The sequence below is a fragment of the Bombina bombina genome, chromosome 6 (assembly GCF_027579735.1).
Source record: "Bombina bombina isolate aBomBom1 chromosome 6, aBomBom1.pri, whole genome shotgun sequence".
Taxonomy (NCBI): Eukaryota; Metazoa; Chordata; class Amphibia; order Anura; family Bombinatoridae; genus Bombina; species Bombina bombina.
In genome coordinates this window covers 331953611-331975847 of record NC_069504.1, presented here as the reverse complement: position 1 = coordinate 331975847, position 22237 = coordinate 331953611, and the positions used below count along the sequence as shown (strand labels likewise).

The following is a 22237-nucleotide window of genomic DNA, read 5'->3' as shown; positions in this document are numbered from 1 at the left end:
AAGCTTGGAAAACACTTTAAAACAAGTTTACAAGCAATACAAAAAACGCTACTGCTCCTTTAAGAAACACAAATTTTGTCCAAATTTGCAATAACAGTGAAAAAATGCAGTTACACTAACGAAATTTTTACAGTGTATGTAGTAAATTAGCAGAGCATTGCACCCACTTGCAAATGGATGATTAACCCCTTAATACCAAAAACGTAATAACAATGACAAAAAACGTTTTTTAAACAGTCACAACAACTGCCACAGCTCTACTGTGGCTTTTTACCTCCCTCAATACGACTTTTGAAGCCTTTTGAGCCCTTCAGAGAAGTCCTAGATCATGCAGGAAGAAGCTGGATGTCTGTGTCTGTAATTTTTGCTACGCAAAAAAACGCTAAAATAGGCCCCTCCCACTCATATTACAACAGTGGGAAGCCTCAGGGAACTGTTTCTAAGCAAAATTCAAGCCAGCCATGTGGAAAAAAACTAGGCCCCAATAAGTTTTATCACCAAACATATATAAAAAACGATTAAACATGCCAGCAAACGTTTTAAAATACACTTTTATAAGAGTATGTATCTCTATTAATAAGCCTGATACCAGTCGCTATCACTGCATTTAAGGCTTTACTTACATTACTTCGGTATCAGCAGCATTTTCTAGCAAATTCCATCTCTAGAAAAATATTAACTGCACATACCTTATTGCAGGAAAACCTGCACGCCATTCCCCCTCTGAAGTACCTCACTCCTCAGAATGTGTGAGAACAGCAAAGGATCTTAGTTACTTCTGCTAATATCATAGAAAACGCAGGCAGATTCTTCTTCTAAATACTGCCTGAGATAAACAGTACACTCCGGTACCATTTTAAAATAACAAACTTTTGATTGAAGAAATAAACTAAGTATAAAACACCACAGTCCTCTCACGACCTCCATCTATGTTGAGAGTTGCAAGAGAATGACTGGATATGGCAGTGAGGGGAGGAGCTATATAGCAGCTCTGCTGTGGGTGATCCTCTTGCAACTTCCTGTTGGGAAGGAGAATATCCCACAAGTAATGGATGATCCGTGGACTGGATACACTTAACAAGAGAAAACTTAAATCAAAAGCAGAAGAATCAAACTGAAACAGCTGCCTGAAGAACTTTTCTACCAAAAACTGCTTCCGAAGAAGCAAATACATCAAAACGGTAGAAATTAGTAAATGTATGCAGAGGACCAAGTTGCCGCTTTGCAAATCTGATCAACTGAAGCTTAATTCTTAAAAGCCCACGAAGTGGAGACTGATCTAGTAAAATGAGCTGTAATTCTCTGAGGCGGGGCCTGACCCGACTCCAAATAAGCTTGATGAATCAAAAGTTTCAACCAAGAAGCCAAGGAAATAGCAGAAGCCTTCTGACCTTTCCTAGGACCAGAAAATAAAACAAATAGACTGGAAGTCTTCCTGAAATCTTTAGTAGCTTCCACATAATATTTCAAAGCTCTTACCACATCCAAAGAATGTAAGGATCTCTCCAAAGAATTCTTAGGATTAGGACATAAGGAAGGGACAACAATTTCTCTACTAATGTTGTTAGAATTCACAACCTTAGGTAAAAATTTAAAAGAAGTCTGTAAAACTGCCTTATCCTGATGAAAAATCAGAAAAGGAGACTCACAAGAAAGAGCAGATAACTCAGAAACTCTTCTAGCAGAAGAGATGGCCAAAAGAAACACTTTCCAAGAAAGTAGTTTAATGTCTAAAGAATGCATAGGTTCAAATGGAGGAGCCTGTAAAGCCTTCAGAACCAAATTAAGACTCCAAGGACGAGAAATTGACTTAATGACAGGCTTAATACGAATTAAAGCCTGTACAAAACAGTGTATATCAGGAAGTATAGCAATCTTTATGTGAAATAAAACAGAAAGAGCAGAGATTTGTCCTTTCAAGGAACTTGCAGACAAACCCTTATCCAAACCATCCTGAAGAAAACTGTAAAATTCTAGGAATTCTAAAAGAATTTATTAGAAGAACACCATTAAATGCAAGTCTTCCAAACTCTATAATAAATCTTTCTAGAGACAGATTTACGAGCTTGTAACATAGTATTAATTACTGAGTCAGAGAAACCTCTATGACTTAGAACTAAGCGTTCAATTTCCATACCTTCAAATTTAATGATTTGAGATCCCGATGGAAAAACGGACCTCGAGATAGTAGGTCCGGCCGTAACGGAAGTGGCCAAGGCGGGCAACTGCGAACTGGACTTGCGAACCAGATCCGCATACCAAAACCTGTGTGGCCATGCTGGAGCCACCAGCAACACAAAAAAGACTGTTCCATGATGATTTTGGAGATCACTCTTGGAAGGAGAACTAGAGGCGGGAAGATGTAGGCAGGATGATAACACCAAGGAAGTGTCAGCGCATCCACTGCTTCCGCCTGAACATCCCTGGACCTGGACAGGTATCTGGGAAGTTTCTTGTTTAGATGAGAGGCCATGAGATCTATCTCTGGAAGACCCCACATCTGAACAATCTGAGAAAACACATCTGGATGGAGAGACCACTCCCCTGGATGTAAAGTCTGGCGGCTGAGATAATCCGCCTCCCAATTGTCTACACCTGGGATATGCACCGCAGAGATTAGACAGGAGCTGGATTCCGCCCAAGCAAGTATCCGAGATACTTCTTTCATAGCTTGGGGACTGTGAGTCCCACCCTGATGATTGACATAAGCCACAGTTGTGATATTGTCTGTCTGAAAACAAATGAACGATTCTCTCTTTAGCAGAGGCCAGAAGTGAAGATCCCTGAGAATTGCACAGAGTTCTAAAATATTTATTGGTAATCTCGCCTCTTGAGATTTCCAAACCCCTTGTGCTGTCAGAGATCCCCTAACAGCTCCCCAACCTGAAAGACTCACATCTGTTGAGATCACAGTCCAGGTTGGCCGAACAAAAGAAGCCCCTTGAACCAAACAATGGTGATCTATCCACCATGTCAGAGAGTGTCGTACATTGGGATTCAAGGATATTAATTGTGATATCTTTGTATAATCCCTGCACCATTGATTCAGCATACAAAGCTGTAGAGGTCTCATGTGAAAACGAGCAAAGGGGATAGCGTCCAATGCTGCAGTCATGAGACCTAAAACTTTCATGCACATAGCCACTGAAGGGAATGACCGAGACTGAAGGTGTCGGCATGCTGCGACCATTTTTAAACGTCTCTTGTCTGTTAGAGACAGAGTCATGGAAACTGAATCTATCTGGAAGCCTAAAAAGGTGACCCTTGTCTGAGAAATCAAGAAAAACTTTTTGTTAAATTGATCCTCCAACCATGTTTCCGAAGAAACAACACTAGTTTATTTGTGTGAGATTCTGCAGTACGTAAAGACTGAGCTAGTACCAAGATATCGTTCAAAAAAGGAAACACTGCAATACCCTGTTCTCTGATTACAGATAGTAGGGCACCCAGAACCTTTGAAAAGATTCTTGGAGCTGTTGCTAGGCCAAATGGAAGAGCAACAAATTTGTAATGCTTGTCTAGAAAAGAGAATCTCAGAAACTGATAGTGGTCTGGATGAATCGGAATATGAAGGTATGCATAACGATTCAAAATTTTCAGATCCAGAACTGGTCTGAATAAATTTTCTCTCTTTGGTACAATGAATAGGTTTGAATAAAACCCCAAACCTTGTTCCTGATGAGGAACTGGCATGATTACCCCTGAAGACTCCAGGTCTGAAACACACTTCAGAAAAGCCTGAGCTTTTACTGGATTTACAGGGATACGTGAGAGAGAAAAAATCTTCTCACAGGAGGTCTTACTCTGAATCCTATTCGATACCCTTGAGAGACAATGCTCTGAATCCAATGATTTTGGACAGATTTTATCCAAAAATCCTTAAAAAAACTTAATCTGCCCCCTACCAGCTGAGCTGGAATGAGGGCCGCACCTTCATGCGGATTTAGGGGCTGACTTTGGTTTCCTAAATGGCTTGGATTTATTCCAATTTTAGGAAGGCTTCCAATTGGAAGCAGATTCCTTGGGGGGAGGATTGAGTTTTTGTTCCTTATTCTGACGAAAGGAACGAAAACGGTTAGAAGCCTTAGATTTACCCTTAGGTTTTTTATCCTGAGGCAGAAAAACTCCTTTTCCCCCAGTGATAGTTAAAATAATAGAATCCAACTGAGAACCAAATAAATTATTACCTTGGAAAGAAAGAGATAGTAATCTAGATTTAGATGTCATATTAGCATTCCAAGATTTAAGCCACAAAGCTCTTCTAGCTAAAATAGCTAAAGACATGGATCTAACATCAATTTTGATAATATCAAAAATTGCATCACAATAAAATGATTAGCATATTGCAATAGCCGAAAAATGCTAGAGAAGTCAGAGTCCAATTCCTGTTGCGCTAAATTCTCCAACCAGAAGGTTAATGCAGCCGCAACATCAGCCAAAGAAATTGCAGGTCTGAGAAGATGACCTGAATATAAATAGGCCTTACTTAGATAAGATTCAAGCTTTCTATCTAAAGGATTCTTAAAAGGAAGTACCATCTTCCATAGGAATAGTGGTACGTTTAGCAAGAGTAGAAAAAACAGAATTTATGCTTACCTGATAAATTACTTTCTCCAACGGTGTGTCCGGTCCACGGCGTCATCCTTACTTGTGGGATATTCTCTTCCCCAACAGGAAATGGCAAAGAGTCCCAGCAAAGCTGGTCACATGATCCCTCCTAGGCTCCGCCCACCCCAGTCATTCGACCGACGGACAGGAGGAAATATATATAGGAGAAACCATATGATACCGTGGTGACTGTAGTTAGAGAAAATAATTCATCAGACCTGATTAAAAAACCAGGGCGGGCCGTGGACCGGACACACCGTTGGAGAAAGTAATTTATCAGGTAAGCATAAATTCTGTTTTCTCCAACATTGGTGTGTCCGGTCCACGGCGTCATCCTTACTTGTGGGAACCAATACCAAAGCTTTAGGACACGGATGAAGGGAGGGAGCAAATCAGGTCACCTAAACGGAAGGAACCACAGCTTGCAAAACCTTTCTCCCAAAAATAGCCTCCGAAGAAGCAAAAGTATCAAATTTGTAAAATTTGGCAAAAGTGTGCAGTGAAGACCAAGTCGCTGCCTTACATATCTGGTCAACAGAAGCCTCGTTCTTGAAGGCCCATGTGGAAGCCACAGCCCTAGTGGAGTGAGCTGTGATTCTTTCAGGAGGATGCCGTCCGGCAGTCTCATAAGCCAATCGGATGATGCTTTTAAGCCAAAAGGAAAGAGAGGTAGAAGTCGCTTTTTGACCTCTCCTTTTACCAGAATAAACAACAAACAAGGAAGATGTTTGACTGAAATCTTTAGTAGCCTCTAAATAGAACTTTAGAGGACGGACAACGTCCAAATTGTGTAACAAATGTTCCTTCTTTGAAACTGGATTCGGACACAAAGAAGGTACAACTATCTCCTGGTTAATATTTTTGTTAGAAACAACTTTAGGAAGAAAACCAGGCTTAGTACGCAAAACCACCTTATCTGCATGGAACACCAGATAAGGAGGAGAACACTGCAGAGCAGATAACTCTGAAACTCTTCTAGCAGAAGAAATTGCAACCAAAAACAAAACTTTCCAAGATAGTAACTTAATATCTACGGAATGTAAGGGTTCAAACGGAACCCCTTGAAGAACTGAAAGAACTAGATTTAGACTCCAGGGAGGAGTCAAAGGTCTGTAAACAGGCTTGATCCTAACCAGAGCCTGAACAAATGCTTGAACATCTGGCACAGCTGCCAGTCTTTTGTGTAGTAAGACAGATAAAGCAGAGATCTGTCCCTTTAGGGAACTTGCAGATAATCCTATCTCCAAACCTTCTTGAAGAAAGGAGAGAATCTTAGGAATTTTTATCTTATTCCATGGGAATCCTTTGGATTCACACCAACAGATATATTTTTTCCATATTTTATGGTAAATTTTTCTAGTTACAGGTTTTCTGGCCTGAACCAGAGTATCTATCACCGAATCTGAAAACCCACGCTTTGATAGAATCAAGCGTTCAATCTCCAAGCCGTCAGTTGGAGGGAGACCAGATTTGGGTGTTCGAATGGACCTTGAACAAGAAGGTCCTGTCTCAAAGGTAGCTTCCATGGTGGAGCCGATGACATATTCACCAGGTCTGCATACCAAGTCCTGCGTGGCCACGCAGGAGCTATCAAGATCACCGAGGCCCTCTCCTGATTGATCCTGGCTACCAGCCTGGGAATGAGAGGAAACGTTGGGAATACGTAAGCTAGGTTGAAAGTCCAAGGTGCTACTAGTGCATCTACTAGAGTCGCCTTGGGATCCCTGGATCTGGACCCGTAGCAAGGAACCTTGAAGTTCTGACGAGACGCCATCAGATCCATGTCTGGAATGCCCCATAATTGAGTTATTTGGGCAAAGATTTCCGGATGGAGTTCCCACTCCCCCGGATGAAATGTCTGACGACTCAGAAAATCCGCTTCCCAATTTTCCACTCCTGGGATGTGGATCGCAGACAAGTGGCAGGAGTGATCCTCCGCCCATTGAATTATTTTGGTCACTTCTTTCATCGCTAGGGAACTCTTTGTTCCCCCTTGATGATTGATATAAGCTACAGTCGTCATGTTGTCTGATTGGAACCTTATGAATTTGGCCTTTGCTAGTTGAGGCCAAGCTCTGAGAGCATTGAATATCGCTCTCAGTTCCAGAATGTTTATCGGGAGAAGAGACTCTTCCCGAGACCATAGACCCTGAGCTTTCAGGGATTCCCAGACCGCACCCCAGCCCACTAGACTGGCGTCGGTCGTGACAATGACCCACTCTGGCCTGCGGAAGCTCATTCCCTGGGACAGATGGTCCAGGGTCAGCCACCAACTGAGTGAATCTCTGGTCTTTTGATCTACTTGAATCATTGGAGACAAGTCTGTATAATCCCCATTCCACTGTTTGAGCATGCACAGTTGTAATGGTCTTAGATGAATTTGTGCAAAAGGAACTATGTCCATTGTTGCAACCATCAATCCTATTACTTCCATGCACTGCGCTATGGAAGGACGAGGAACAGAATGAAGCACTTGACAAGAGCTTAGAAGTTTTGATTTTCTGACCTCTGTCAGAAAAATCCTCATTTCTAAGGAATCTATTATTGTTCCCAAGAAGGGAACTCTTGTTGACGGGGACAGAGAACTCTTTTCTTTGTTCACTTTCCATCCGTGAGATGTGAGAAAGGCTAGAACGATGTCCGTATGAGCCTTTGCCTTTGACAGGGACGACGCTTGTATTAGAATGTCGTCCAAGTAAGGTACTACTGCAATGCCCCTTGGTCTTAGAACCGCTAGAAGGGACCCCTAGCACCTTTGTGAAAATCCTTGGAGCAGTGGCTAATCCGAATGGAAGAGCCACAAACTGGTAATGTTTGTCCAGAAAAGCGAACCTTAGGAACTGATGATGTTCCTTGTGGATAGGGATATGTAGGTACGCATCCTTTAGATCCACGGTAGTCATAAATTGACTTTCCTGGATGGTGGGTAGCATCGTTCGAATAGTTTCCATTTTGAACGATGGTACCCTGAGAAATTTGTTTATGATCTTCAAATCCAAAATTGGTCTGAACGTTCCCTCTTTTTTGGGAACTACGAACAGATTGGAATAAAATCCCATTCCTTGTTCCTTTATTGGAACTGGGTGTATCACTCCCATCTTTAACAGGTCTTCTACACAATGTAAGAATGCCTGTCTCTTTATTTGGTTTGAGGATAAGTGAGACTTGTGGAACCTTCCCCTTGGGGGTAGTTCCTTGAATTCCAGGAGATAACCTTGAGAAACTATTTCTAGCGCCCAAGGATCCTGAACATCTCTTGCCCAAGCCTGAGCAAAGAGAGAGAGTCTGCCCCCCACCAGATCCGGTCCTGGATCGGGGGCTACTCCTTCATGCTGTCTTGTTAGCAGTGGCAGGCTTCTTGGCCTGCTTACCTTTGTTCCAGCCTTGCATTGGTTTCCAGGCTGGTTTGGGTTGTGAGGCATTACCCTCTTGTTTAGAGGATGCAGAATTAGAAGCTGGTCCATTTCTGCGAAAGGGACGAAAATTAGGCTTATTTTTAGCCTTAAAAGACCTTTCCTGTGGAAGGGCGTGGCCCTTTCCCCCAGTGATGTCTGAAATAATCTCTTTCAAATCAGGTCCAAATAAAGTTTTACCTTTGAAAGGAATGTTAAGTAATTTTTTCTTGGATGACACATCCGCTGACCAAGACTTTAGCCAAAGCGCTCTGCGCGCCACAATAGCAAACCCTGAATTTTTCGCCGCTAATTTTGCTAATTGCAAAGCGGCATCTAAAATAAAAGAGTTAGCCAATTTAAGTGCGTGAACTCTGTCCATAACCTCCTCATATGGAGTTTCTCTACTGAGCGACTTTTCTAGTTCCTCGAACCAGAACCACGCTGCCGTAGTGACAGGAACAATGCATGAAATTGGTTGTAGAAGGTAGCCTTGCTGTACAAAAATCTTTTTAAGCAAACCTTCCAATTTTTTATCCATAGGATCTTTGAAAGCACAACTATCTTCGATAGGAATAGTAGTGCGTTTGTTTAGAGTAGAAACTGCCCCCTCGACCTTGGGGACTGTCTGCCATAAGTCCTTTCTGGGGTCGACCATAGGAAATAATTTCTTAAATATAGGGGGAGGAACAAAAGGTATTCCGGGCTTTTCCCACTCTTTATTTACTATGTCCGCCACCCGCTTGGGTATAGGAAAAGCGTCGGGGGACACCGGAACCTCTAGGAACATGTCCATCTTGCATAATTTCTCTGGAATGACCAAATTGTCACAATCATCCAGAGTAGATAACACCTCCTTAAGCAGTGCGCTGAGATGTTCTAATTTAAATTTAAATGTCACAACATCAGGTTCAGCTTGATGAGAAATTTTTCCTGAATCTGAAATTTCTCCCTCAGACAAAACCTCCCTCATGGCCCCTTCAGATTGGTGTGAGGGTATGACAGAACAATTATCATCAGCGTCCTCTTGCTCTTCAGTGTTTAAAACAGAGCAATCGCGCTTTCTCTGATAAGTAGGCATTTTGGATAAAAGATTTGCTATGGAGTTATCCATTACAGCCGTTAATTGTTGCATGGTAATAAGTATTGGCGCACTAGATGTACTAGGGGCCTCCTGCATGGGCAAAACTGGTGTAGACACAGTAGGAGATGATGTAGTATCATGTTTACTCCCCTCATTTGAGGAATCATCTTGGGCAATATCATTATTTGTGGCAGTACTGTCCTTACTTTGTTTGGACGCTATGGCACAATTATCACATAAATTTAAATGGGGAGACACATTGGCTTTCATACATATAGAACATAGCTTATCTGAAGGTATAGACATGTTAAACAGGCTTAAACTTGTCAACAATGCACAAAAAACATTTTAAAATAAAACCGTTACTGTCACTTTAAATTTCAAACAGAAAACACTTTATTACTGAAAATGTGAAAAAGTATGAAGGAATTGTTCAAAAATTACCAAATTTTCACCACAGTGTCTTAAAGCCTTAAAAGTATTGCACACCAAATTTCAGAGCTTTAACCCTTAAAATAACGGAACCGGAGCCGTTTTTCAATTTAACCCCTATACAGTCCCAGATACAGTCTTTGCTAAGACCCAACCAAGCCCTGAGGGGAATACAATACCAAATGACGCCTTCTAAAAGCTTTTTCAGAGATTCTTAGATCCACACACATGCATCTGCATGCCCTGTTCTCAAAAAACAACTGTGCATTAATGGCACGAAAATGAGGCTCAGTCTATGACTAGAAAGGCCCCCTGACTGAAAAAGGTGTCCAATACAGTGCCTGCCGTTTTATAAACGTTCCCCAAGATTATAAATGTCAATTGTTAGCCTAAATTTGAATAATATGCACAAATAAAGCAATCGATTTAGCCCATAAAAATGTCTACCAGTTTTTTAGCCCATAATAAGCCCTATATTCTGTTTGTTTTTGAATAAGAAAATGGCTTACCGGTCCCCATGAGGGGAAATGACAGCCTTCCAGCATTACACAGTCTTGTTAGAAATATGGCTAGTCATACCTTAAGCAGAAAAGTCTGCTAACTGTTTCCCCCAACTGAAGTTACTTCATCTCAACAGTCCTATGTGGAAACAGCAACCGATTTTAGTTACTGTCTGCTAAAATCATCTTCCTCTTACAAACAGAAATCTTCATCCTTTTCTGTTTCAGAGTAAATAGTACATACCAGCACTATTTTAAAATAACAAACACTTGATAGAAGAATAAAAACTACATTTAAACACCAAAAAACTCTTAACCATCTCCGTGGAGATGTTGCCTGTGCAACGGCAAAGAGAATGACTGGGGTGGGCGGAGCCTAGGAGGGATCATGTGACCAGCTTTGCTGGGACTCTTTGCCATTTCCTGTTGGGGAAGAGAATATCCCACAAGTAAGGATGACGCCGTGGACCGGACACACCAATGTTGGAGAAAGCCCCATCAACTTTGGGGATTTTTTCCCAAAACTCTATAGATTTTGCTGGTAAAGGATACAATTTTTTAAACCTTGAAGAAGGAATAAAAGAAGTACCTGGCTTATTCCATTCCCTAGAAATCATATCAGAAATAGGAAAAAACCCGGAGAAAACACAGGAGGTTTAAAAACAGCATTTAAACGTTTATTAGACTGAACGTCAATAGGACTGGTTACCTCAATATCCAAAATAATTAACACTTCTTTTAATAAAGAACGCATATACTCTATTTTAAATAAATAAGTAGATTTGCCAGTGTCAATGTCTGAGGAAGGATCTTCTGTATCAGAAAGATCCTCATCAGAAGAGGATAAATTATGTTGTTGGTCATTTGAAATTTCATCAACTAAATGAGAAGTTTTAAAAGACCTTTACATTTATTAGAAGGTGGAAATGCAGACAAAACCTTCAAAATAGAATTCTTTAAATTTTACAGGTATATCATGCACATTAGAAGTTGAAGGAACTACAACTAACAATGTGCTATTACTGATGGATACACTAACTGCATGTAAAAGTTTTATCATGACAACTATTACAAATGACATTCGGTGAAATAATTTCAACAATTTTACAACAAATGCACTTAGCTTTGGTAGGACCGATGTCAGGCAGCAATGTTCCAGCAGAAACTTCTGAAGCAGGATCAGATAAAGACATCTTGCAAAATGTAAGAGAAAAAAACAACATAAAAAGCAAAATTATCTATTTCCTTATATGACAGTTTCAGGAATGGGAAAAAAAGCAAATAGCATAGGCCTCTGAAAGAGAAAAAATCAAGAGGCAAACATCAATGGGGTATTGAAATAATGAAAAAATTTGGCGCCAAGTATGACGCACAACGTAACGTAAACTTTTTTGGCGGCAAAAATAACCGGAAATGAAACACTCGCGTCACTAATGACGCAACAGTGTGAAAGGTCTCAGTGTCAAGTATGACGACGGAAATGACGAAGTTGCGCCAAGAATGACGCAATAAAGTTTAGCATTTGACGCACCCGCGGGCCTAATGCCACCCGCAATATGCAAGAAGTAGTCAATTGAAAAAAGACTAAACCCCAGGTAAGAAAAAAATTTCTATAAAAGATGTTTATATTACCAAAATATGAAACTGACAGTCTGCAGAAGGAAATACATGAACCTGACTCATGGCAAATATAAGTACAATACATATATTTAGAACTTTATATAAATGCATAAAGTGCCAAACCATAGCTGAGGTGACTTAAGTAATAAAAAACATACTTACCAAAAGACACGCATCCACATATAGTAGATAGCCAAACCAGTACAGAAACAGTTATCAGTAGAGGTAATGGTAAATTGAGAGTATATCGTCGATCTGAAAAGGGAGGTAGGAGATGAATCTCTACGACCGATAACAGAGAACCCATGAAATAGACCCCCGTTAGGGAAATCATCATATTCAATAAGTGATACTCCCTTCACGTCCCTCTGACATTCGCTGTACTCTGAGAGGAATCGGGCTTCAACAATGCTGAGAAGCGCATATCAACGTAGAAATCTTAGCACAAACTTACTTCACCACCTCCATAGGAGGCAAAGTTTGTAAAACTGAATTGTCGGTGTGGTGAGGGGTGTATTTATAGGTATTTTGAGGTTTGGGAAACTTTGCCCCTCCTGGTAGGATTGTATATCCCATATGTCACTAGCTCATGGACTCTTGCCAATTACATGAAAGAAATGAAAGTTTAATTTCACTGTACTGTCCCTTTAAGATATAGTGGCAATAACCAATAAACCTACTAATGGTGAAGCTTTTATAAGTAATGCAGCATGGCTATAAAAAGCCAACTAGATAATGTCACCGGAACATCTCATGTAAAAAGGAAAATACTATACAGTACCTCAGAATTTCCTCAGTAACCACATCCTATTGTAAATGAATTTTAGGCAGCCAATCAGGATACTAGTCTGGCATGTGCAGGCGCAGTCATTTTATTTCCATGAAACCTTGCAAGACTTCAGTGAAATCCCACAAGATCACAGTAAGGCAAAGTGTGATCTCAGCATTGATGAAGATGATTGGCTATTGTTTATTATTATTTTTTAACATGCAGATGACAATAGCTGAAGGATAACTGCTCACAGAGTACTTACTCTTTTGAGCTAAACAAATTTAGAAATAAAATATCTTCCTTTTTAACATAGGTGTTCATTTTGTATTTTCTTGTCAGCTTTTTACAGTTATGTTGCATCACTTTTAAGTGATTTAGCATATGGATATTATGTTAATTAAGACTAAAACCACAGTAATATAGAATACCAAAATAGTTATCTATCTTTTCATAGCAAGCTTCAGTTTTAAAGGACAAAGTGGGACTAGCAAAAGAGGAATAAAAGAATAGGAGGGAAAAAACTGAACATTTCAATAGGAAGTATAAAAAGTTATTATAATCTACATTAACTTATAAATCAACGCCGCAGAATCTGTTGGCGCTCTACAAATATCTGATAATAATAATAACTAGGTTATCAACAACAACACTCTAATTTCAAAGCAAATACACATTGTGTCTTAGTTCCTAAACAAGAGAAGGCTAAAAGACAAAAAACAAAGGTTTAGCACTGACCTGTACAATGTCTAAAACCATACCCGCTGACACTGTTCCAAACCCAGCTAGCAAAAATGGCCCAAGTATTTGCAAAGCCATGCTAAAACTAGACTCTTTTGGTAACTTCTTGCTTCCCTCAGTGGCATCTTTATCTCCGTCGTTGGGCATCCTGCTGTCCTGTAGCATTGCATCAGTTTCAGATGTATCCCTGCCATCACAGTAATCATAACCATCATAGTCATAATTGGCACTACAAATGTTAGAGCAATGCATGCCATCTCCATGGTACAATGGTTCTGAGAAGTGATGATATTCCAAGTGCTGGTCAGCTCGAATATTAAACCCTTTTGCACTAGGTGACACTCCATTGACCTTCTTTAAACGGTCTTCCTGGCCTTTGTGGCACACTATGGGAACCATACTCATCAGAAGAGATAAAAATTTATCAGACTGGACTGCATTCAACCTAACATTCCAGTTTAAACTATTTGAATTTGTATTTATAATGTGGGATTTTCCATGGTTGACAGTCATTGTATCACTGATGTTCTAACAATGGTGCTTTGCTACAGAATTCAAATCTGTAAGACAACAAAGAAATGTAAATTAGCATTTGACAATGTACAGCTATATCAACTTACTTATACAGTTAATTATAGGATTATTACTAATTTAGGAAAAGTGCAATATAAACCATAAAATAAATACAGCAAGGATATTGAGAATTCAGCCATTCTCCTTTTAAGAACCAAATTGATGCTTGTTCAAAGATATACAGCATATATTTACAGTATGTTTTCCATGAATATAATTATAGTTAATGAAGAAGCATTTTAAAGGGACAGTCAACAACAGAATTGTTGTTGTTTTACAAGATAAATAATCCTTTAATTACCCATTCCCCAGTTTTGCATAACCAACACAGTAAAAATACACATTTTACCTCTGTAATTGCAGTACCTGGTTTCTAAGCCTCTCCAGACTGCCCCCTTATTTCAATTCTTTTGAAAGATTTACATTTTAGCCAATTAGTGCTCACTCCTCTGTAAATTCAGGTGCATGAGCTTAATGTTATAAATATGAAACATTAACTAACGCCCCCTAGTGGTGAAAAACTGTCAAAATGCATTTAAATTAGAGGCGGCCTTCAAGGTCTAAGAAATTAGCATATAATGAACTTCCTAGGTTTAGCTTTCAACTAAGAATACCAAGAGAACAAAGCAAAATTACATGCCCTATCTGAATCATGAAAGCTTGTTTTGGACTTGACTGTCCCTTTAAGCCTGCTTTTAAGTTACGGGAGGGTTCTTACACACACAAAAAATAATAGGTGTTAGTTTAACCTTGGTAGCAAGAAATATAACACAATATGTAAAAACACATTTAAATTAACTTTAGGCTCTATTTTAGATATAAAATTACAGGAAGATATTTTCATAAAGAGCTTATTTGTCAGCACATAGCATTTTCACTAAAATTAAGCAAGAAATCCCTCCTGCAACCTACTGAAATAGTAGAATCTGCACTACAGGGAGTGCAGAATTATTAGGCAAGTTGTATTTTTGAGGATTAATTTTATTATTGAACAACAACCATGTTCTCAATGAACCCAAAAAACTCATTAATATCAAAGCTGAATAGTTTTGGAAGTAGTTTTTAGTTTGTTTTTAGTTTTAGCTATTTTAGGGGGATATCTGTGTGTGCAGGTGACTATTACTGTGCATAATTATTAGGCAACTTAACAAAAAACAAATATATACCCACTTCAATTATTTATTTTTACCAGTGAAACCAATATAACATCTCAACATTCACAAATATACATTTCTGACATTCAAAAACAAAACAAAAACAAATCAGTGACCAATATAGCCACCTTTCTTTGCAAGGACACTCAAAAGCCTGCCATCCATGGATTCTGTCAGTGTTTTGATCTGTTCACCATCAACATTGCGGGCAGCAGCAACCACAGCCTCCCAGACACTGTTCAGAGAGGTGTACTGTTTTCCCTCCTTGTAAATCTCACATTTGATGATGGACCACAGGTTCTCAATGGGGTTCAGATCAGGTGAACAAGGAGGCCATGTCATTAGATTTTCTTCTTTTATACCCTTTCTTGCCAGCCACGCTGTGGAGTACTTGGACGCGTGTGATGGAGCATTGTCCTGCATGAAAATCATGTTTTTCTTGAAGGATGCAGACTTCTTCCTGTACCACTGCTTGAAGAAGGTGTCTTCCAGAAACTGGCAGTAGGACTGGGAGTTGAGCTTGACTCCATCCTCAACCCGAAAAGGCCCCACAAGCTCATCTTTGATGATACCAGCCCAAACCAGTACTCCACCTCCACCTTGCTGGCGTCTGAGTCGGACTGGAGCTCTCTGCCCTTTACCAATCCAGCCACGGGCCCATCAAGACTCACTTTCATTTCATCAGTCCATAAAACCTTAGAAAAATCAGTCTTGAGATATTTCTTGGCCCAGTCTTGATGTTTCAGCTTGTGTGTCTTGTTCAGTGGTGGTCGTCTTTCAGCCTTTCTTACCTTGGCCATGTCTCCGAGTATTGCACACCTTGTGCTTTTGGGCACTCCAGTGATGTTGCAGCTCTGAAATATGGCCAAACTGGTGGCAAGTGGCATCTTGGCAGCTGCACGCTTGACTTTTCTCAGTTCATGGGCAGTTATTTTGCGCCTTGGTTTTTCCACACGCTTCTTGCGACCCTGTTGACTATTTTGAATGAAACGCTTGATTGTTCGATGATCACGCTTCAGAAGCTTTGCAATTTTAAGAGTGCTGCATCCCTCTGCAAGATATCTCACTATTTTTGACTTTTCTGAGCCTGTCAAGTCCTTCTTTTGACCCATTTTGCCAAAGGAAAGGAAGTTGCCTAATAATTATGCACACCTGATATAGGGTGTTGATGTCATTAGACCACACCCCTTCTCATTACAGAGATGCACATCACCTAATATGCTTAATTGATAGTAGGCTTTCGAGCCTATACAGCTTGGAGTAAGATAACATGCATAAAGAGGATGATGTGGTCAAAATACTCATTTGCCTAATAATTCTGCACTCCCTGTATATCTTGAACTCATCTGACTTCACATTCAGTGGATCTGTAACAAGAGCTTCGGTATTTTTTAACTAAAAACAGTATGCCTGGCTATGGTAAGCAATAGTATTTTGCTACTGTAATTTCAGATAGGAGGGATTTTAGGATATCTGTGAAGGGAAAGTAACTGTTGTAAAGAACGTTACATAATTCAGCACTATGTGAAGAGTTATGTAACAGAAGGATAGCCATACCTTTTTTAAAAAAAAAAAAAAATAACACAAATAAGCCTAATGAAACAACCCTTGTGTGGCTGAGAATCGGGTCACAATTTTAATTTGAGTTCAAATATTTATTTATTTTTTTATTATAAACACTTGCTGATGTATATATTGTTATGTTGGACCTCAAACCCGTGGAAGAGAGACGAATACTTTGGTTCCAGTTTATACAAGGTTGCAGTCTGCTTGACTGAGCAGTTCCAGCTTGCGCTTACAGCACCTGGAGGTGCTTCAGTTATGGGAGTGTATCCACTTCTGTTTTACTGAAAAAATGTTTACGATTGTGCTAAGCCAATTGGCGTTTTTCTTTTTTCTTTTTTTTCTTAAATAGATCACCTAATCACGGTCACGCCATTCAACTAAACCTAGCGAGCTCCTATGTTGGTTAAAGCTGTTGGCTGCTGTTTGAATTTGCATTTAAAGGGAAAGTAAACTTTGATGAATGAAAGGACAGTTTTTAAAAATACTATTAAAAAAGGGGCACTTTCATTCATCAAAGTTTAGAAAGCAGCCGTTTTGTTTAAAAACTTACCTTTCTTCTCTTCACAGCCGGAGCAGCTTCCCCCGCACGAAGATCCTCTCTTCACACGTCAGCAATGACTAATCCGGCTTCCTCCAATCACGGCATGGCCTCAGGCAATGATATCCCTGGGGGGAAAGCCGCAATTGGAGGAAGCCGGGTCATGTTGATGTGTGAAGAGAGGATCTCCGGGTGGGGGAAGCTGCTCCGGCTGTGAAGAGGAGAGAGGTAAGTTTTTAAACAAAACGGCTGCTTTCTAAACTTTGATGAATGAAAGTGCCCCTGTTTTTTATAGTATTTTTAAAAAACTGTGCTTTCATTCATCAAAGTTTACCTTCACTTTAAATGTACTTAAATTCATTAGTCTAGGGGATCTGTCAATTGCCTATTCATAATTTTTAGATTCCTATAAGCAGTAGTATAACATCGTCATGGTGATTTAAAGATGTCAGCATTCTAGAATTAATTTATGTGATGTCTATTTTTTCTCTTTATTTGTTGCTTTCCACCCCCCCCCCACAATTCAATAGTTACATTTTGCAGTGACAATGCAAGTGGATTGTCAGCTTTTTATATACTTTTTTTCTCATTGTTTTTTAAATTGCATTCCTTTTAAAACAATAAAAAGAACATACATTAAACAAGAATAATAATAGAAGGAAGTCAATCTGCTTGATTAACTGGAACTTTAACTTTTAACAATAAGCTCCGTGTCCATTCAAATATTTGTGGTGTGTACAGTAAGGAATGGTCATCCAAGAAAAAACAAACACACTGCACTACAACATCAAACCTCATTCCAACCACAAAGGGGTTCCCTCATTGCCTGAACAGTTTACTATAAATATAAAACAAATCATATTAACCCTTTACCATGAACGTACCCTGTATGGAAGCATTTGTAAATAGCGTAGTCTCGCTGCTACCAGCGAGAGCCGCTCTAACTCAGAGTGAAAATGACAGCCAGCGTATGAGAGCCAAGTCATTGGGCAACTATATTTAGCTCGTATTGAGGATTAAATGCTTATAGAAGTGTAAAAAACATAATTTATGCTTACCTGATAAATTTATTTCTCTTGTAGTGTAGTCAGTCCACGGGTCATCCATTACTTATGGAATATATCTCTTCCTAACAGGAAGCTGCAAGAGGATCACCCAAGCAGAGCTGCTATATAGCTCCTCCCCTCACATGTCATATTCAGTCATTCGACCAAAACCAGACGAGAAAGGAGAAACCATAGGGTGCAGTGGTGACTGGAGTTTAATTAAAATTTAGATCTGCCTTAAAGACAGGGCGGGCTGTGGACTGACTACACTACAAGAGAAATAAATTTATCAGGTAAGCATAAATTATGTTTTCTCTTGTTAAGTGTAGTCAGTCCACGGGTCATCCATTACTTATGGAATACCAATACCAAAGCTAAAGTACACGGATGAAGGGAGGGACAAGGCAGGAACATTAAACAGAAGGAACCACTGCCTGAAGTACCTTTCTCCCAAAAATAGCCTCCGAAGAAGCAAAAGTGTCAAATTTGTAAAATTTTGAAAAAGTGTGAAGTGAAGACCAAGTTGCAGCCTTGCAAATCTGTTCAACAGAGGCCTCATTTTTAAAGGCCCAGGTGGAAGCCACAGCTCTAGTAGAATGAGCTGTAATCCTTTCAGGAGGCTGCTGTCCAGCAGTCTCATAGGCTAAACGTATTATGCTACGAAGCCAAAAAGAGAGAGAGGTAGCCGAAGCCTTTTGACCTCTTCTCTGTCCAGAGTAAACGACAAACAGGGAAGAAGTTTGACGAAAATCTTTAGTTGCCTGCAAATAGAACTTCAGGGCACGGACTACGTCCAGATTATGCAAAAGTCGTTCCTTCTTTGAAGAAGGGTTAGGACACAGAGCTGGAACAACAATCTCTTGATTGATATTCCTGTTAGTAACTACCTTAGGTAAGAACCCAGGTTTAGTACGCAGAACTACCTTGTCTGAATGAAAAATCAGATAAGGAGAATCACAATGTAAGGCAGATAACTCAGAGACTCTTCGAGCCAAGGAAATAGCCATCAAAAACAGAACCTTCCAGGATAACAGCTTGATATCAATGGAATGAAGGGGTTCAAATGGAACGCCTTGAAGAACGTTAAGAACTAAGTTTAAGCTCCACGGCGGAGCAACAGTCTTAAACACAGGCTTAATCCTAGCTAAAGCCTGACAAAAAGCTTGAACGTCTGGAACTTCAGCCAGACGTTTGTGTAGAAGAATAGACAGAGCAGAAATCTGTCCCTTTAACGAACTAGCAGATAAGCCCTTTTCTAAACCCTCTTGTAGAAAGGACAATATCCTAGGAATCCTAACCTTACTCCATGAGTAACTCTTGGATTCGCACCAATATAAATATTTACGCCATATCTTATGGTAAATTTTTCTGGTAACAGGCTTCCTAGCCTGTATTAAGGTATCAATAACCGACTCCGAGAAGCCACGCTTTGATAGAATCAAGCGTTCAATCTCCATGCAGTCAGCCTCAGAGAAATTAGATTTGGATGGTTGAAAGGACCCTGAATTAGAAGGTCCTGTCTCAGAGGCAGAGACCACGGTGGACAGGACGACATGTCCACTAGGTCTGCATACCAGGTCCTGCGTGGCCACGCAGGCGCTATCAGAATCACCGAAGCTCTCTCCTGTTTGGTCTTGGCAATCAAACGAGGAAGCATCGGGAATGGTGGAAACACATAAGCCATGTTGAAGACCCAAGGGGCTGTCAGAGCATCTATCAGCACCGCTCCCGGGTCCCTGGACCCGTAACAAGGAAGCTTGGCGTTCTGGCGAGACGCCATGAGATCCAGATCTGGTTTGTTTCAACGATGAATCAGTTGAGCAAAGACCTCCGGATGAAGTTCCCACTCCCCCGGATGAAAAGTCTGGCGACTTAGAAAATCCGCCTCCCAGTTCTCCACGCCTGGGATGTAAATCGCTGACAGGTGGCAAGAGTGAGACTCTGCCCAGCGAATTATCTTTGAGACTTCCAACATCGCTAGGGAACTTCTGGTTCCCCCTTGATGGTTGATGTAAGCCACAGTCGTGATGTTGTCCGACTGAAATCTGATGAACCTCAGAGTTGCTAACTGAGGCCAAGATAGGAGAGCATTGAATATTGCTCTTAATTCCAGAATATTTATTGGGAGGAGTTTCTCCTCCTGAGTCCATAGTCCCTGAGCCTTCAGGGAGTTCCAGACTGCGCCCCAGCCTAGAAGGCTGGCGTCTGTTGTTACAATCGTCCAATCTGGCCTGCGAAAGGTCATCCCCTTGGACAGATGTGGCCGAGAAAGCCACCATAGAAGAGAATCTCTGGTCTCTTGATCCAGATTTAGCAGGGGGGACAAATCTGAGTAATCCCCGTTCCACTGACTTAGCATGCACAATTGCAGCGGTCTGAGATGCAGGCGCGCAAATGGTACTATGTCCATTGCCGCTACCATTAAGCCGATTACTTCCATGCACTGAGCTACTGACGGGTGTGGAATGGAATGAAGGACACGGCAAGCATTTAGAAGTTTTGATAACCTGGCCTCTGTCAGGTAAATTTTCATCTCTACAGAATCTATAAGAGTCCCTAGAAAGGGAACCCTTGTAAGTGGTAATAGAGAACTCTTTTCTACGTTCACCTTCCACCCATGCGACCTCAGAAATGCCAGAACTATCTCTGTATGAGACTTGGCAGTTTGAAAACTTGACGCTTGTATCAGAATGTCGTCTAGGTACGGAGTCACCGCTATGCCTCGCGGTCTTAGTACCGCCAGAATTGAGCCCAGAACTTTTGTAAAGATTCTTGGAGCCGTAGCTAATCCGAAGGGAAGAGCTACAAACTGGTAATGCCTGTCTAGGAAAGCAAATATTAGGTACCGATAATGATCCTTGTGAATCGGTATGTGAAGGTAGGCATCCTTTAAGTCCACTGTGGTCATGTACTGACCCTCTTGGATCATGGGAAGGATGGTTCGAATAGTTTCCATTTTGAATGATGGAACTCTTAGGAATTTGTTTAGGATTTTTAAGTCCAAGATTGGTCTGAAGGTTCCCTCTTTCTTGGGAACCACAAATAGATTTGAATAGAATCCTTGCCCGTGTTCCGTCCGCGGAACTGGGTGGATCACCCCCATTAGTAAGAGGTCTTGTACACAGCGTAGAAATGCCTCTTTCTTTATTTGGTTTGCTGATAACCTTGAAAGATGAAATCTCCCTCGTGGAGGAGAAGTTTTGAAGTCCAGGAGATATCCCTGAGATATGATCTCCAACGCCCAGGGATCCTGGATATCTCTTGCCCAAGCCTGGGCGAAGAGAGAAAGTCTGCCCCCCACTAGATCCGTTTCCGGATAGGGGGCCCGCTCTTCATGCTGTCTTAGGGGCAGCAGCAGGTTTCTTGGCCTGCTTGCCCTTGTTCCAGGACTGGTTAACTTTCCAGCCCTGCCTGTAACGAGCAACAGCTCCTTCCTGTTTTGGAGCGGAGGAAGTTGATGCTGCTCCTGCCTTGAAGTTACGAAAGGCACGAAAATTAGACTGTTTGGCCTTTGATTTGGCCCTGTCCTGAGGTAGAGCATGGCCCTTACCTCCCGTAATGTCAGCTATAATTTCTTTCAAGCCGGGCCCGAATAAGGTCTGCCCTTTGAAAGGAATATTAAGCAATTTAGATTTAGAAGTCACGTCAGCTGACCAGGATTTAAGCCATAGCGCTCTGCGCGCTTGGATGGCGAATCCGGAGTTCTTAGCCGTATGTTTGGTTAAATGTACGACGGCATCAGAAACAAATGCGTTAGCTAGCTTAAGTGCTTTAAGCTTGTTCATAATTTCATCCAATGGAGCTGTGCGAATGGCCTCTTCCAGAGACTCAAACCAGAATGCCGCCGCAGCAGTGACAGGCGCAATGCATGCAAGGGGCTGTAAGATAAAACCTTGTTGAACAAACATTTTCTTAAGGTAACCCTCTAATTTCTTATCCATTGGATCTGAAAAGGCACAACTATCCTCCACCGGGATAGTGGTACGCTTAGCTAAAGTAGAAACTGCTCCCTCCACCTTAGGGACCGTCTGCCATAAGTCTCGTGTGGTGGCGTCTATAGGAAACATTTTCCTAAATATGGGAGGAGGGGAAAAAGGCACACCAGGTCTATCCCACTCCTTGCTAATAATCTCTGTAAGCCTTTTAGGTATAGGAAACACGTCAGTACACACCGGTACCGCATAGTATCTATCCAACCTACATAATTTTTCTGG

At 40.9% G+C, this 22237-nt stretch overlaps 1 protein-coding gene across 1 annotated transcript in view; it reads right to left on the bottom strand.

The window, feature by feature from the left end:
• Positions 1-22237, bottom strand: part of SLC41A2 (solute carrier family 41 member 2) — a 577519-nt gene that overhangs the window by 527692 nt on the left and 27590 nt on the right. Inside the window, exon 2 of the mRNA XM_053716958.1 lies at positions 13144-13706. Coding sequence (XP_053572933.1) covers positions 13144-13659 — 516 coding nt within the window. The 5' untranslated portion in view covers positions 13660-13706. The remainder of the gene's footprint in view (positions 1-13143; positions 13707-22237) is intronic.